Raw genomic sequence first — 17,903 nt, 5'->3', positions numbered from 1 at the left:
ACTTACTACCTCTACCTCACTAACTATTACTCACTCACCTACTCTTACTCACCCGGTCTTACTCACTCACTTACTCTAAATCTCTCAATCACTCCCACTAACTCACTTACTCTTAATCAGTACTGAAAAAGGTCGTGATCGTCATAAGACAGAGAGCCAAACGTTTTTTAAATATCTGGCGACCAAATCGTGGGTTAATTGATCAATTTTGCATGAAAAGCAGTTATGAAAGGATGTTCCCAGACAACCAAGTTAGTCGTGACTCAATATGAAGGTTCGATATCGAAAAACGACGATTTAGATAGAGATGAAAGACTGTGCAAAGTTTCAATCATGAATTAAAATTTTTCTTAAATTTTGATGTTGTTGCATGAATCGCTCTTTTATTAATGCTAATTGCTGACGTATCAATAAGTGCACTACAATCAGAAAAGAATGTCAAGTAAGTAAAGTTCAGGGATTGAATCCTAAAGAGAAAGAACAAGTCTCTCACTTATCATCTCTGTATACATATACGATATGTAGCATATCACGAGAGACTTTTTTCGCAAGCTGTCATGATAGAGAACTGATTCGGGAGGCTATACCCCATGATAAATTTCTTTCAGAAAGCTCCAATGCGGGGAGCACTGGCCCTGATGATGCATTTCAGCTTGTTCTACACAGCTGTGCAGTAACCAACACGAATGGGGCGAAAACAAAGCGAGAATCATCATTTTTCTGTGGGGCTGCCTAAGTGTGACGATCAATTGCATATCAAAGAATATTGTGGCCAAATTTCATAAAATTTGGTCGACAAAAACCCCCCTGACAATAATAGAACAAAACCTGCCAAAGCCGTCTTTCCCCCTATATGATCAAAATTTTAAAATTCCATGCAAATTGTACGAACAAATTGTTTTATATAGATCTTATTTGAGTAAGTGCAACTAATAGAAGGATATTTGAATTTTCTAAATGTCATGTCAAATTGTTGAATAATGCACGCCAGAGCCAGTGTTTGTATTTCCACTGCGCGCGTTCGTCCGATCGAAAACCAAACTGCGTCTCGAGCAAGATGTTAAGTTCCAGACTCCAGCTAACTGTTGCGATCTCAATCTCACTGTACATATATCAATCTCATCGCTAAACAAAGAAATACGGCCTCAAATTCGTTGTTTCTTTTTGTCAACATGCGTGCTCACTGCTGAAAAAAATCACAAAAATAATAAACAAACCAAATTCCTTTCCAGTTCTTTGTTTTTGATGGGATGCAAATAGGAGCTATGAGATGAAGTGGCGAACCGTTCCCCTAGTGGGAACGGGAAAATTCCGATTCGAAGGCGCAGAACGACGATCAGCAAGAGGTGCAATCGGAGAGAACGCTCATCTTGTTGGAAAAATCTCAATTTCCTAGGTGTGTCATTACCACTTTGATAATTTATGCCATGCATATCCGTAGTTTATATGTATTTATTATTACATCATTCGTTATACTTTTATTTTCAATATTGTGAGAATGTGGCCTAAATAACAACAGAAATAATTTTACTTTCGGAACAACACAGACAATCCAATACGGGCCAGTACACCGGACAAACGATGCAAAAGTTTTGACGTTTGAGAGGCGCCGAAATGTATTAGAAATAAACTCAATGTACAGAGAAGTCTGGCACCTCCCAGACGGTAAAACCTTCGTTTAGTTCATTTGGTGCGCTGTCCTCATACATATGTACAGATGTTTAAAGTATAGTCGTACGTGCGACGGGGTTTTGAAGTTTGGTGCTCATGTGTTGCACAGCGTTACGCTGAGCTCAATATTCGATCAGCGTCGACTGACATTGTTACGCTAACGCCACAAGCGTTATCAAGAAACCAGAATATGACAACGAGACGCTTCGGTTTTGCAATGAATCGCCTGCTTTGAGCGTGCTTACAGCGGCACACTAGGAGTTAACTTTCTGAAATCAGTATGGCGAATAGCATCTAAGGCTCGATTTCTCAAAAATAAGCACTTTCATCAAAAAAATATTTGGTAGGCATGGTAGCGGACACCTTCCTGCATAATCGGTACCAAATAGTTTTTCATGAAAAGTTTCTTATTTTGAGAAAACCCGCGTTAGATGACTTTCGCCATACAAATTTCTGGCGGTTAACTCTTGCTGGCTGTTTTGCGCATATACTATAGCGCCTGGATGTGACGGCGGCGAGTAGAAAATCAGCCACTGCCAATAATTCACTGCACGTTAAAAGTATGCTTGCTTCTTTCCAAACGTATGCAAACGGGCCTCACCTGGAACAACACATAAATAGGAAAGTTACAGTTACATAGTCATACAAATGATTCCGCGGTCCCCATTGATATGACCATCTGCTACTACTAGTGCCATACCGGCCGGTCCCAACCCCAGACTACCTGAATTATCTTTGTGGGGATTTTTCGTGAAAATCAGAAGAAAATCAGCCACTGCCAATAATTCACTGCACGTTAAAAGTATGCTTGCTTCTTTCCAAACGTATGCAAACGGGCCTCACCTGGAACAACACATAAATAGGAAAGTTACAGTTACATAGTCATACAAATGATTCCGCGGTCCCCATTGATATGACCATCTGCTACTACTAGTGCCATACCGGCCGGTCCCAACCCCAGACTACCTGAATTATCTTTGTGGGGATTTTTTTCGTGGGGTCAACTGAGTGTTTCATCAAACCTGAAGCCCATAACTAACTTAAGTACAACCCCAGTACAACTTTAATCAAACGTTTCTAGGATATCTGTAATGACTACAAAAAAAAACAATCAATATCTAACATCTAACTTCCAATCTCTTTCACACTAATGGCATATACTTATATAATTTAATACTATATATATAATAGCCCTGTTTGTCTGTCTGGTGACTAGTTCTAGTTCTATTTCCTAGCTGTTGTAAATAGATTAGATAGGATAGAGCTCCTTCAGTGGCAGTTGTCAACATCGAATTCTTTATTTAATTGTTTATTTATCATTTCCCTCTGGTATTATTTTTATTTCTAGACCACGTTACGCAACATAATCTCGTTTCCGTGGTGTGGGGTTTGCACAGAAGTCAAACAAAAGAAGAAAAAGGTAAGCCAAAGTTCAATAATTATTCAATGTGACTAAAGCAAGCAATTTTCGGGCCAAGGGACATTTTTTTTATCGTTGTTTCCGGTGAGGAACATCTTTCACGCATCATACTTTTAGCTAGAGCTAGCTTTGAAAGACTGGAGTTCCTCTTAGTATTGCCTCAGTTGTTCTTGGAATATTTCTAGGAATTTCTTATGTAGTATCTCCAGCAGTTGCTTCTGAAGTTCCTCCAGGAGTTGCTCTTGGAGATCATCAAGGAATTGCTCTTAGAGTTTTTCTGGCAAATGCTCCTGCAGTTTCTCCAGGAATTGCTCCAGCAGTGCGTCTAAGAATTTCTCCAGGAGTTAGTTGCTTCTGGAGTTCTTCTAGGAATTGCTCGGAAAGTTTCTCCAAGAGTTGCTTTGGAAGATGTTTGGAAGAAAGTTTCTTTATTAGTTCCTGGTTCGTCCATAAGGTGATCCAAGAAGAGATATTATACATTTCCTCCAGGAATTGCTTCTGGGATGTTTGAGCCTTAGGGAAGATCGGGTAACCAACCCCGGTGGGAACTATGGTCGTATGCTGACAGGGAAGGGGGAGTGTTGGCTCCTCTGATCATCGTCCGAGTGCCAGCGAGGGACTCTAAGTGAAACTGTGCACCATGGTCCACCGGGAATAAGGAGGAATGGTCCTCCGGAAATTTAGGGGGTTTGGTGTCAGGCCCTACAAGCCAGCCTTTAAAAAACAAAAGCAACGAACAATCAACAAGAAAGTACGGACCGGAACCATCGGTGAAGACCACTCGAAGGACTAGCGATTGGAAACTCGGTTCGTGGAACTGCAAACCTCTCAACTTTATCGGGAGCACACACATACTAGTCGATGTCCTCAATGACCGTGGATTCGGCATCGTATACGGAGCTGATATAGTTCAATTCCATTTTCTTAATAACTTTTAAACGCAATGGTCGATCGTTTTCAAATTCAATAGTGATCAACAAGGATTTGTCCCCTGTCGAATGCAACTTGATGCGAGAAAATCGCTTAAGAATTACTAGATGAAAAAGTGGCTAATGTTTTTCGGTTTTCGTGTGCACACACACACATACACACGGACAGACAGACATTTGTTCAGCTCGACGAGCTGAGTCGATTGGTATATAACATCATGGGTCTCCGAGACTTCTATAAAAAGTTCGATTTTGGAGTGAAATGATAGCCTTTCGATACAACTTTGTTGTACGAGAAAGGCAAAAAGGTGCGCACATCTGCTTGACTCAAGTATTTAACTCCTACTACTCATCGTTCGCCGAAGCCCCAACCACCCGAACTCTTTTGGCACTCAATTTTTCCATCTCGCATCTATCCGTATACGCGCATACGCCTTATCAGATCAGGTGCCTGTACACCAGCCCCAACGCTATGATATGCGTTTGATGCGTTAGGTCTCCAACCGCCCACCGTATTTAAACTGATCGTTAGCTATCTTTCACAATTTTAATTACCCTACCGTTCCACATCATCATAATAACCAATGTTACCGTACGGTAACACTGTATGGCAATGCCCTGAATACCAGGTGCCAACGCATCATCTGTTCGTTGATTTCAAGGCAGCATACGACAGTATAGACCGCGTAGAGCTATGGAAAATTATGGACAAGAACAGCTTCCCTGGGAAGCTTACCAGACTGATCAAAGCAACGGTGGATGGTGTGCAAAACAGTGTGAAGTTTTCGGGCGAACACTCCAATTCGTTCGAATCGCGCCGGTGACTAAGACAAGGTGATGGACCTTCGTGCCTGTTGTTCAATATTGCGCTAGAAGGTGTTATGCGGAGAGCTGGGTGTAACAGCCGGGGTACTATTTTCAACAGATCCAGTCAATTTATTTGTTTCGCGGATGACATGGACAAGCAAAGGTGGCAGAACTGTACACCCGCCTGAAACGTGAAGCAACGTGAAGGAACGTGGTCGATTTGTGATTCTGTTTGCAGTGGTGATCTCCAGGTGTACCGATACGGGAGGCTGTGTTGGAAGTAGGTGCTGCGAATGGCCAAAGAATTTTTAATCGGTTCTTCGGGACAATCACGTCCTGGTTATTAGTTCCTGGCCATAGTACCCCGTATTTTCACTAGCCCCGGGGTACTTTATCATTTGAAACAGATCAACAGATATTTGGTTTCGCGTATAGACCCCACGGCTTTAATCAAGACATTTCTTGGATGGCGATGAACATACGCCTTCAAAGCATCCTATTCAACGCACCACAAAGAACATGTACCACTATTCAAACAGGCTGCGATATTCCAAACTTGAGTATTTGGTGTAAATGGAGTAAATAATGGTAGCTTGCCTGCACTCCCATGTTAAAAAATAAACTCATCGCTGGTAGGAATCAATTCGGTATTCGAGCGACGAAGATATGATTTAGTAATTGTACAGTTTTTTTTAGTTCAATCGATTAATTCAATAAGAATATAATATCGTTTGTCAGTTTTGTTTATTTATTGCGCTTATTTATTTTTTTCAGCTGGAAGAAAACAAGCGCTTGGAAGGAAAGATTCCGAGCCAGCCATTCCGGGACATCAATGACGACAAAGAAAGAGATGATACAATAAAATGCCGACAGGAAATCCTAGAGACTCTGGAGGAGGCGGCAAAGTTGAAAAAAATAAGCAGCGAATCTCCCACGCGGACTCTGTCCGCAAATGGCGCACCGGACTCTGGATTCATCCAGAACTGTTACGAGCTTATTCAAATAACGGACACGGGTCCGCTTATAAAATATTTAGGGGACGTTAGAGCAATAATAAATTCGGAGTTAAACGGAGTTAAAGCAATAATAAATTCGTTATTGGTTCTCGCGGTCGCCCTAGAACTGGGCGAACTGTTTAGCGAAATAATAATTCGCTACGAGAAGGAAATTTTCAAGAAGAATCAGCTTGAACAGCTCGAACATCTGGCTGAGCTGGAGAGAGTGCTTCACTCAGCATTTCGATATAAAGGCCAATACGGATTTGTTGGTAGTCTGATGAGAGAGATGTCAGAACGCGGTTGGAAGGCGACTGAACCATTTCCGTGTTACGTTAAGTCCAATGGACCAATAAAAGATATTTTAGTTACAAGATGAAGATTGTCGCTTCAGTACTGATGCTTCGAGTTCATAAAAATGCAAAACTTGTGATACCTCTCGCACAGAATCGCGTTTCATGTTATTACAAGTAACGTTAGCCACTCGAAAGCAACTAAGTCAAGTCAAATTAAGTAGCTGTTAGAAATACAGCTTTTACGTGTGAAACACAAAGTCTCTTGAATTGTGATAACTGATAATGTCGTTGCACGTTTGATATGTGTAGGCATCGAATTGGAATCATTGATATGCGATAAAAATATGTATTCCTATATTTATGTTTAAACAAATTAAAAACTTCTATCAACGATAAGTTAGTAGTTTGATAAATTGAGCCTTTTTGTTTATCAACCTTGTTCAATGATGACTTCTATGAAATGTGGAAATGGTGAAATATGATGAGCACACAAAATATTCATTTGATAATTTTCATTTTTTTTTCCGGAGCGCATTTAATACAGTTGTCGTTCTTAGCGAATTGACACGTTCTTGGCACGGTTTGAAAAAAGGTCCAAAATTAATCCAATTCGCTAGGAGCAGTAACCAAACGTCAACACAGTTTTGAAAATATTTCTTAAAGTTAAGTTGGTTTTGCGCATTCCAGTAAGCGAATCATTAACTAAAAGGTGCTCCACCTGAAAAAGTTTCAATCAGCAAACTTACACTGCAGTATATCACACTCCGAGACCGAAACCTCATTCCCAGTCTTACGCTTGAACCAGCCGGATCGTTTTGCTAGTGCTCTTCAAAGTGATTTTTCAACGTGTTTTTTCCGCTGTTTTGTAACTATGTTACAAGATTAGACAAAATATTCTGTTTCAGTTCGATTGATCAACCTTTCCGTCTGAAGTAAGATTGATTCAAATCAGAAGCTACAGATCGCAGCCATATTCTGCCGTTTTATGACATTCGCGCCTTCTCGCGGTGGATAGCCAAATTATTCTATTACCTTATCCTGATACAATTTTATGCCCACTCACGATATTAAATTATTTGTTTTACTCATGAGTTCAATTTTAACGGCAATTGTTTGAATCATTATAATAGAATAAAGCTAACTAAGAAGTAAGAAACCCAATCAAAAGTCTTTCCGATTCGATCAGTGATTAAAAGCGGACGTGGTCCCAAAAGTTTGTGGAAGTATAGAAAGTTGAAAAGTGACTGTTAGCTGATTGAAAAAGTTATGTGAGTTAGGCTCAGATCGAACGATTATCCTAAAATTGTATAATTGCTTTTTAATTATTCTAGTAATTATTCGGAAAATTATTTTAAAAAAACGTGGAAAAATAGTAGGCCCAGTGAGTGGAAACGAAGATTTCCAAAGTGAGTTGGTAAATCCGCCATGATGATGATGTAGTTTAATTAGGATTTGTGTCACTTTTCTAGATCTTAGAATAGATTAAAGCTGTCGCCAAACCAGCTAAATTCAGAATCTGCTGCTCGAGGCTCAGGTAAGCTCGTGAAAAAACTGATTCGGAGGGAGAATTTTGTGCCGTCTATATTGTGTATTTGGTGCTAATCGATACGTGTGTGTCTTCTTTTTTGTTTCGTGAAGGAATCTAAATCCTTCACGCGAAGGTGTTCCTGCCGGGTTCTAGAACCGGAGGTAGGTGTAGGAGGATTCGACCATTCCGGTTCCTCTGGGTGAATCCAGAAGCCTTGGCGGTTTGTAGGCTTTAAGCCTCATCGTCAGGCCAGTGGTTCATCGTCGCACCTACGGGCCAGGAGAACACCACATCTCCCGAGAATCGCTTTTCGGTAGCCAACAACCGGACGCATTCTCCTTTCTCGTTGGCCTCGAGACAGCTGGCAGATCGACGTCCAAACGATTTGCACGAGGTAGTGTCGGCGCACACTACAGCACCAAGCGAACCACCCACAGCATCGCTGGGTGATCGAGCACCGCCACGTTGGCCATCGTGCGAAGCACACCCTACAGCGCGAATCCCTTCGACGCACCGACATCGCACCCGCTACCACACGGACAGCCATCGTCGCTCCGGCGGCACGAAACTGCGTTCGTCGCACACGAACACCACTGGACAGCCATCGTCGCATCGGCGGCACGATTCGTTGCCAACTCACAGCATTCGTCGCACACGCACCATTAGACCACTTCGTCGCACCGGCGGCAAACTCGCCACCAACACAGCTAGCAATCGTCGCACCGGCGGCGTACTCAGCCGAAACTGCTCCGCTACGCCTTCACCGCATCCATCGTTGGACCAACCTGAGCTCGAGCTGAGCGAGCATGATTCAAGGTCAGATCTATCTATACTATATGTAAACAGTAGAGTAGAAAGCGAAAGGGACCAAGCCTAGAAGCACGGCCGTGCGCAGAAATTCCAATTGGAATCTGTTAAGTAGAAGCTAGAGGATTTGAGAACTTGACAATACACCTGTGAATTGAATGTTTGCTTAATCACTTTAGAGGAAGGAAGTTTTTTGATTGGTGGGATTAGTGGATTTTTGGGTATTTTGGAGGGATTTTGCGTCCTTTGCCGTTGGGTTGAAAATTGTGGTCGGATAGGTCGGACTCGCTTTCGTTATTTCCGCGTGTTTTGATGGACTCGCCCTGAGTCTCGCCGGGCATACAAATATTGCTGCTTCACAAGCAAACGATTTAATCGTCTGCTTGGCGCTAAAGTGAAGTCAGTCGAAGGAAACGAATCCAACCGATCTTGAACCGTTTCATTTGGCGCCCAACGTGGGGCATTTTGAGAAATTAGGGCGTGCGAACAAATTATAGAATTTTGAAATTGAATTGGAGTATAAATTGTGCTTGCGAGTGCACTTAGGCTAAGACTATTGAAAATTGAATTGGAATCATATTTGAATTTGCTTATTATTAATTAAATTATTTTCAGAACTCGTAAATTAGGATTAGTACTTACATTTGGGTTTTGGTTGAAATCGTCGAATTGGGATACGTTAGAAATTCGCTGGAATAATTTATCCATCGTCGTGTATTCGGTTGAATTAATCGGTCATACCTAAAATAATAATCTAGTATAAGTGAATTGAATTTTTGAATTGAGTTTGAAGTTATTTAGTATTAAGGGTGTTGGAATTCAAATCGTTTATTTTTATTTATTTTTCAAATTTCAATTGATAGCCAAAATGGCTTACGCTTCTAGCCATGCAGGCCAAGGATCGTACATCAACCCCAATGATCTTTTACCGGACGAAGTTCAATATGAGCTAGAAATCCGGAACATTAATATGTCTCGCGCTCCCATGGAGGATCAAAGGGGAGAGTTGAGAAAAGTGCAATTGGATGAGTTGCGTAACCCCAGAGTAATAACAACACAAAGAACAATAGAAGATGAGTTGTCTGTGGTACAGGTCAAATTAATTATGCTTAGACAAGAGTTAGAAGTTCAGGGGGGAAGGCAAGCTCTAATTTCAAGGCTTCGCCATATCCGTGTGCGAGTGAATCGTCTAAACGCATACGACGAGAGACAGGTTAAGATGAAAGAAGAGGTTCTCGACGAGATAGAATTCCTCCTGGATACTTTTGGTAATCCCGAGGATCGCGCTCGAACGATAAATCTTTCTAACAGCCAAAGGACTATGTTACATAGAAATACGGGGGCGATTCCTAGGAATCCCTTGTATGAGTTTCCACTACCGAGCAACGAACAAAGACCGTTAGAGCTTGGAACAACAACCACGGCGAATTTGAGGGATAATGCTACGGGAATTTCAAGGGACGCAACTAGCACCTTAAAGCGTCCCAGAGTGGGATTTTTACCGAATTCTACTCAGGCAACGAACAAAACCTTGAATCCATTTTTGAACCAGTCGATTCGTTCGGATGATTCGTTCCGCCCATTATTCCAAGCTACTTGTACTCAAACCCTTCCGTCAACAACTTTACCTCCGCGTCAAATCGAAGGTTCTCAATCGCCTCCAACACATCGGACAACCCCTCGTTACCACCACCTTCTACGGGAAATCAACCACCTCCGCGCCAAGCACCCCATGAAGCTCCGGAAGAAGAGCCGAGTCCCGCTACACCAACCATCGGTGATAATACTAGACTTAGGGCCGAAGTCAGCCGGATTGTGGAAGACGTCTTATCGAATCAACTGGAGAATCTCATGATCCGAATTTCACAAGGAATGCAGGAATTTCAGAGAAGAGCGGTACCAATGCCAGATGTCGGGGCTGGAGAGAGGAACGTCACTCGAGGACAGGAGCAACACCCTACTGTTAACTACGAGCAGTCAGGACGTCCCGGATGGGCCTCCGACGGGAGACAGTTCCAGCCGACCCAGACCATCGAACCGATGAGCAACCGAACGAACAACAGAACATCCACACCGATTCAACCGATTAATAGAAGAGAGCAACCTACACACTATTCGCGAGCTGAAAATCGGGTAGACCATCGACCGGTTGATCAGTTTAACAGTGAAAACCGCAATTTTCAGAATCAACACAAAATACCCATAAACAAGTGGCCAATCAAATTTAGCGGGGAACCAAGGGGTATGTCCGCTGAGGAATTTCTGAAGAGAGTTGACGTTTTAGCTAGAAACAATCAAATTTCAGAGGAAGAACTTTTGAGTAAGGCAAATTTCTTATTTCGACCTGAATCGCCTGCTGAAATTTGGTACTATACCTTCAGCAATAAATTCAATTCTTGGCAGGCTTTGAAGCATTATTTACGACTTCGATTCGAAGTTCCCAACAAGGACAAAGTGATAGAGAGGGAAATCAGGGACCGGAAACAAATGCCGAATGAAACGTTTGTGACATTCATGGGTGAAATTGAACGTCTGTGTCAGCAATTGTCGAGACCATTGTCAGAAAGATCAAAGCGGAATATCATGATCGATAATATGCGGGATTGGTATAGGCCTCATTTAGCATTCATCGACACGGACACTCTGGATGTCGAGACCTTGTGTAATCTATGTCACGAACTTGATAAATCTGTGTATCGTTCGTATGCCTCAAGAGGCCGACCATACAACGTGCATTGTATAGAGAACCAGGAATGTACGGAGGAAGACGAAGCAGCTGAAATCAACGCGATCACCCGAAATAGGCAAAGAACTTCTCGAAACCCAGAAGAACGAGGAGAAAATATCGCCGAGGCAACAAACACACAACAGAACACTGTTCTCTGCTGGAATTGCCGTCAATTCGGACACTTCTGGAGGAACTGCTCTAAGAGTAAACGCTTGTTCTGCCACATTTGCGGACAGCCAGAAGTGGTCGTGATGAACTGTCCCAGTAATCATCGTTATTCGCAACCCGAAGCAAAAACGAGCGGATGGAAGGGAACCAGGGAGCAGCCCTTCCCCACTAATGGATTCGACTCCCAACCAACCTGTTTATGACAAATTTCCGCACATAATGACCATCAACGTCAAAGAAAATCGGTGTCCATATGTGACAGTCAATATTCTGGGGACAGAGCTAAAAGGACTGCTGGATTCTGGAGCCGCAGCCAGCATTCTTAGCGATCAGAGACTGTTGGAAAAGCATAATTTTCTCAAGACCCCATCGAGGCTGCAAATTAGAACTGCAGATGGCACTCCGCATGACTGTGTCAGTATAGTCCACATTCCATACACCTTCAAAGGAACGACAAAGGTCCTTCCGACTTTGTTTGTTCCCAATTTAGCAAAAAAGTTAATTTTAGGAAATGACTTCTGGAAGGTTTTTAAAATAACTCCAGCTGTAGAGAGAAACGGAAATCTTACACGACTGGAAACAAATTCTATCGGTGTCGACCAACTAGGCCTAAATTGTGTCGATCAATATTTTGCGGAAGAAAATGTCGAGATCAATCTAGTCCTCGAACAATCCGCTGACGTCCTTCCACCAATTCGAATTGAGGAAGATACGAGTCTAGATTTGCCGTCAATTGAAACCCCGAAGAACTGCGAGCTAACCAGTATCAAAACCGAACATGACCTTACTGAGAGTCAAAGACGTGAACTCTTGGAAATTGTAAGCAATCTACAGGGTGATGGGCAGCTTGGACGAACAACAGTTCTGCAGCACAAAATAGAAATTCTAGAAGGGAAAAAACCGAAGAGACCGCCACGGTATCGTTGGTCTCCGGCGATTGAAAAGGAGATGCAAAGGGAAATAAACCGGATGAAGGAGCTAGATGTGATAGAGGAGTCCACCTCAGATTGGTGTAACCCGCTTCTACCTGTGAAGAAATCCTCGGGCGAATGGCGACTGTGCCTCGATTGTCGACGGATAAACGAGGTCACGAAGAAAGAAGCCTACCCGTTTCCTGACATGCAGGTCATTTTGGGTCGAATTGAAAAGGCTAAGTACTTTTCGATAATCGACCTGTCAAAAGCATATTGGCAGATTCCATTGGCCCTGAAAGCCGAGACTACACCTCGTTCAGGGCAGGAAAGTCCCTATACCGATTTAAGGTTATGCCGTTTGGACTTACCGGAGCGCCGGTCACACAAACCAAGCTCATGAACAGGGTTTTAGGGTTCGACTTGGAACCACAGGTATTTGTATACCTTGATGATATTGTCGTCACATCCAACAGCTTGGAACAACATTTTCAACTACTTCGAACGATAGCCGAACGATTGAAAGCCGCAAACTTATCAATAAGTGTCGAAAAATCGCGATTTTGCCAAAAGAGAATTTCTTATTTGGGTTATATTTTATCCGAAGCAGGATTATCCATTGATAGCGGAAAATTGGATCCTATTATAAATTATCCTGCACCCAGAACCTTAAAAGAGGTCAGGAGACTGCTAGGAATGGTCGGGTTTTACAAGCAGTTCATTCCAAATTATTCCACCATTCTTGCGCCGATTACAGACCTCCTGAAGAAAAATAAAAATAAACTCATTTGGACCGAAGAAGCTGATCAGGCGTTGATTAACATAAAAGGGATACTCACTTCACCCCCGGTGCTGGCCAATCCGGACTTTAATCAGCAGTTCGTCATCGAGTCCGATGCTTCAGCGGTCGCAGCCGGAGCTGTTTTGGTCCAGTATCAAGAAGGAATACGCCGACCAATCGCATTTTTTTCCCGCAAATTCTCGGCCACACAGATGAAGTACTCCGCAACAGAACGGGAATGCCTCGCCGTTATCCTCGCCATAGAGAAGTTTCGCCATTTTGTCGAGGGAACCAGGTTCCGCGTAGTCACCGATGCGCAGTCATTGCGATGGCTGAACCAGATTAGCGTTGAGGGAACTCCGCGCGTCTTGCAAGATGGGCGCTCAAGCTGCAACAGCATGATTTCACTCTGGAGTACCGGAAGGGGAAGCTGAACATAATTGCGGATGCGTTATCGCGAGCTGTCGAAGTAGACGTTCTGGCCGTGGATTTAGATCTACAACAGTTGAAGAACAATATTGAGACAAAATCGGAGAAATATAAAGACTTCAGACTCGTTAACGGGAAAATTTACAAGTACATTCCCTCGGGGCGGTCTGAAGACCCACGCTATGAATGGAAACTCATACCACCAAAGGCTGACCGAATAAAAATATTGGAAGCTGAGCATAATATTGCACATTTCGGATACTACAAAACACTACGAAAAATTCAAGAGCGATATTACTGGCCAGGCATGAGTGTAGAGGTCAAGCGATATTGCAAAGGTTGTGACGTATGCAAGACCTCCAAATTTCCAAACAGTGCCCGCATTCCACCTATGGGTAGACCGAAAATAGCTAGCATGCCTTGGCAAATGATTTCAGTCGATTATGTGGGTCCGTTCCCAAGGTCGACAACAGGAAATACAACTTTACTCGTCGTCACGGACCACTTTTCCAAATTTGTTTTGATACAGCCCATGCGAGAGGCTAAAACCGCGACATTAGTTAAATTCTTAGAGTCAATGGTGTTCCTTATGTTTGGCGTGCCTGAAATATTAATATCGGATAACGGGCCGCAATTCAAATCAGGTTTATTCAATGGACTAATGACTAAGTACAAGGTTAGTCATTGGAAAAACGCGAGCTATCACCCCGCCAACAACCCTACCGAAAGGGTGAACAGGGTGATCGTTGCCGCCATCCGTTCCTATCTGAAAGGAGGCGATCAAAAACATTGGGACGCTCACCTACAAGAAGTGGCAATGGCCATAAGGACTGTCGTGCACGAATCTACCGAGTTTACACCCTATTTCATAAATCACGGGAGGAACTATATAGGTGCTGGAGACGAATACCAAAGAATTCGTGAAACCTCGGACGATTTAGATTATGACACGGTGGCACTGAACGAAGAGATGAAACAGGTTTATGAAAGGGTTAGAGGTAACCTGAAGAAAGCGTATGAAAAGTACAGCAAATATTATAATCTTCGAGCCAGAGCGGCGGTTTCAGATTTTAAAGTGGGAGAGATTGTATTGAAAAAGAATTTCTTTTTGTCTAATAAGGCAAAGAACTTCAATGCAAAATTAGCCGATACGTATTCGCCCGCGAAAGTGGTAGCAAAATTAGGCGCTCATTGCTACGAGTTGGAAGATCTGTCGGGTAACCGATTGGGAGTTTTCCGATCGGCTGATTTACAGCGTAAATAAGAAATACATCAGTCCTTAAGCTATGACGGCGCATACTGGAAGGATGCGCATAAACAAATCATGAGAAACACTTTAGAAGGTACCTTCAACTCCAACGTCGAGATGTCAGTACGCTGTTTCCTCCGTTGTCGAGCTCAATTTCAACAGTTGCAAGCAGCATTTGAGATCGCTTAAAACCAAAACAATCCATTAGCTATGTCAGTGCACCGTTGTGTGGGTGCACATAAACAAACACAGAAAACCCTCTATGAGGCACAACACTCCAACGTCGAGAGGTCAGCTCGTTGTTTCCTCCGTTGTCGAGCATCATTCCCAACACTACAGTGATGATTATCTCATATTACGTGATACACAAATACATCATTCCCAAGCTATGTCGGCGCACCGTAATTGAAGTGCGCACAAACCAAAACAAATCAAACACTTTAAGAGGTACCAACAACTCCAACGTCGAGATGTCAGTACGCTGTTTCCTCCGTTGTCGAGCACTAATTCCAATATTAGAAATTTCGGATTACAGCGATTAGACCGTGATAATCAACACTCCTTAGGACTATTACCATGCGCATCAACGATCATAAATACAGAAATACACTGGGAAGCACACAAATCTACAAACCGTTGATAGTAAGGATAGAATAGTCGAAAACAACGAAATTCACATGCATGCAAAGACGATTCACTACACAGAAGAGCCATTAGTTATCCATTACTGGTATCCATAACATTTGATCACCAACACTTTGTAAATATCACCACTTTAAATTTCGTAGATGTGTATGTAGATAGCTAGCGTTTAGATACGATAGGTAAGATTTGGGATTTCGGTGACCTTGGACACTTGAATTTTTGTATATTTTGAGTAGGTAGTATTTTTTCCATCTTCAAATTGTAGGCTTAGAACTAGAATAATTTTTTTTTCTTCATAAAAATAGATCACTAAATACCCGATTACCAATAGACCTTGTACGATACTATCCACACAATTAATTTTAGATTCCATATCCGCACTCTAGGAAAATATATACAAGAGAACCAAAACAAAATATTGTATGCTTCTCAAATATTTTTTTTTCATAAACCTTCTTACTAAATTTCTTCACCAATTCAGCATGCCACTTCACTTAAATCATAATAATATTTTGCTTAAATACCTAAATATGTTTAACTAGAATATAAATGTAAAATGATAAGAATTTAATTATTTCGCATCGAACTCGGACCGGCCACAGTGATTCGCGACGAAAGACTGACTGACAGCATAAAGCTTAGGAAGTCGTAGAAATTGGTTGAGTGTGGTAGTATGCCTGGTAGTACGAACAGTACCGTCGCGAATAAAATATCGGATCATCACACGGGAACGTAAATACACGATTAGGGGGAGTAATTTAGGGATAGGTTTCGGGTTTTTCGGATCGTCATCTGAAATCGAAGCAAATTGCTTCAGTTTGAATTCGTTCGTCGCGTAATATAGTCGAGTCGTCACTTGACAAGTGAAGTAGTAACTTCAATAATCGGTTCGGTTCTCATTGTCTCGGATTGAAATCTGAGATGGCCATCGAGGCCTTGTGTTTTAGAAGGGGGGATTAATAATACGTGGAAGATTAGGTGAAAAAGTTGAGTATAGTGATGATCCGAAGAAAAAGAAGAAGAGAGAAGAATTTAGAAAGGAGTACGAGTTCCGTGAATAATTGAAAAATTCTAATAGTGTAAATAGAAATTCATAATAGAAAATTAAAGAAAAAATGTACATAAATTAGTGTAATAGATAAACGAAGAAGAAGAGCAAGTTGTACATAGCTACCGCATGGATTAACCTCATAAGGATTATTAATGGACATTGTATGTTCGCATGCCAAATTAAGGTAAGATTAGATTGATTTATTTTTGTTAATTGGTTTGAGTATTATTATGAGTGTCTTATGATTTTCGTTAATTGTTTGTAATTGATTCCAAATTCAATAGTCATTTAAATTAAAAAAACAACAACATTTTCTCAGAATTCTCACAGTTGAATGTCCCCGATTCTTAAAAAAATATATTTACTGGATAAATATATTTTTTGGTGGGAATGGGTGTAATGTAACTATGTTACAAGATTAGACAAAATATTCTGTTTCAGTTCGATTGATCAACCTTTCCGTCTGAAGTAAGATTGATTCAAATCAGAAGCTACAGATCGCAGCCATATTCTGCCGTTTTATGACATTCGCGCCTTCTCGCGGTGGATAGCCAAATTATTCTATTACCTTATCCCGATACAATTTTTATGCCCACTCACGATATTAAATTATTTGTTTTACTCATGAGTTCAATTTTAACGGCAATTGTTTGAATCATTATAATAGAATAAAGCTAACTAAGAAGTAAGAAACCCAATCAAAAGTCTTTCCGATTCGATCAGTGATTAAAAGCGGACGTGGTCCCAAAAGTTTGTGGAAGTATAGAAAGTTGAAAAGTGACTGTTAGCTGATTGAAAAAGTTATGTGAGTTAGGCTCAGATCGAACGATTATCCTAAAATTGTATAATTGCTTTTTAATTATTCTAGTAATTATTCGGAAAATTATTTTAAAAAAACGTGGAAAAATAGTAGGCCCAGTGAGTGGAAACGAAGATTTCCAAAGTGAGTTGGTAAATCCGCCATGATGATGATGTAGTTTAATTAGGATTTGTGTCACTTTTCTAGATCTTAGAATAGATTAAAGCTGTCGCCAAACCAGCTAAATTCAGAATCTGCTGCTCGAGGCTCAGGTAAGCTCGTGAAAAAACTGATTCGGAGGGAGAATTTTGTGCCGTCTATATTGTGTATTTGGTGCTAATCGATACGTGTGTGTCTTCTTTTTTGTTTCGTGAAGGAATCTAAATCCTTCACGCGAAGGTGTTCCTGCCGGGTTCTAGAACCGGAGGTAGGTGTAGGAGGATTCGACCATTCCGGATCCTCTGGGTGAATCCAGAAGCCTTGGCGGTTTGTAGGCTTTAAGCCTCATCGTCGGGCCAGTGGTTCATCGTCGCACCTACGGGCCAGGGAGAACACCACATCTCCCGAGAATCGCTTTTCGGTAGCCAACAACCGGACGCATTCTCCTTTCTCGTTGGCCTCGAGACAGCTGGCAGATCGACGTCCAAACGATTTGCACGAGGTAGTGTCGGCGCACACTACAGCACCAA

The 17,903-nt window shown here is 41.9% G+C and overlaps 1 protein-coding gene and 2 long non-coding RNA genes across 4 annotated transcripts in view; 2 read left to right on the top strand and 1 right to left on the bottom strand.

Moving 5' to 3' along the window:
- The window catches only part of LOC134207642 (uncharacterized), a 65,392-nt gene extending 59,083 nt beyond the window's left edge, over positions 1 to 6,309 (top strand). Inside the window, exons 3-4 of one of the 2 annotated variants that reach the window (XM_062683396.1) lie at positions 3,020 to 3,091; positions 5,602 to 6,309. In XM_062683396.1, coding sequence (XP_062539380.1) covers positions 3,020 to 3,091; positions 5,602 to 6,201 — 672 coding nt within the window. In that variant the 3' untranslated portion in view covers positions 6,202 to 6,309. The remainder of the gene's footprint in view (positions 1 to 3,019; positions 3,092 to 5,601) is intronic. The other variant, XM_062683397.1, reaches the window with a different exon arrangement.
- An 899-nt stretch (positions 6,310 to 7,208) lies between these two features.
- LOC134214838 (uncharacterized) lies at positions 7,209 to 7,906 on the top strand. Its single transcript, XR_009979938.1, has 3 exons — positions 7,209 to 7,386; positions 7,450 to 7,652; positions 7,757 to 7,906. It is a non-coding gene; the product is annotated as an uncharacterized LOC134214838 (long non-coding RNA).
- A 1,173-nt stretch (positions 7,907 to 9,079) lies between these two features.
- Positions 9,080 to 16,599, bottom strand: LOC134214830 (uncharacterized). Its single transcript, XR_009979930.1, has 3 exons — positions 15,825 to 16,599; positions 13,100 to 13,537; positions 9,080 to 9,194 (listed from the first exon to the last, which is right to left on the bottom strand). It is a non-coding gene; the product is annotated as an uncharacterized LOC134214830 (long non-coding RNA).
- Positions 16,600 to 17,903: the final 1,304 nt, after the last annotated feature.

The sequence above is a fragment of the Armigeres subalbatus genome, chromosome 1, assembly GCF_024139115.2.
Source record: "Armigeres subalbatus isolate Guangzhou_Male chromosome 1, GZ_Asu_2, whole genome shotgun sequence".
NCBI classification, from domain to species: domain Eukaryota; kingdom Metazoa; phylum Arthropoda; class Insecta; order Diptera; family Culicidae; genus Armigeres; species Armigeres subalbatus.
The sequence above is the reverse complement of the archived record's forward strand: the minus strand, read 5'-3'. Positions and strand labels throughout refer to the sequence as shown.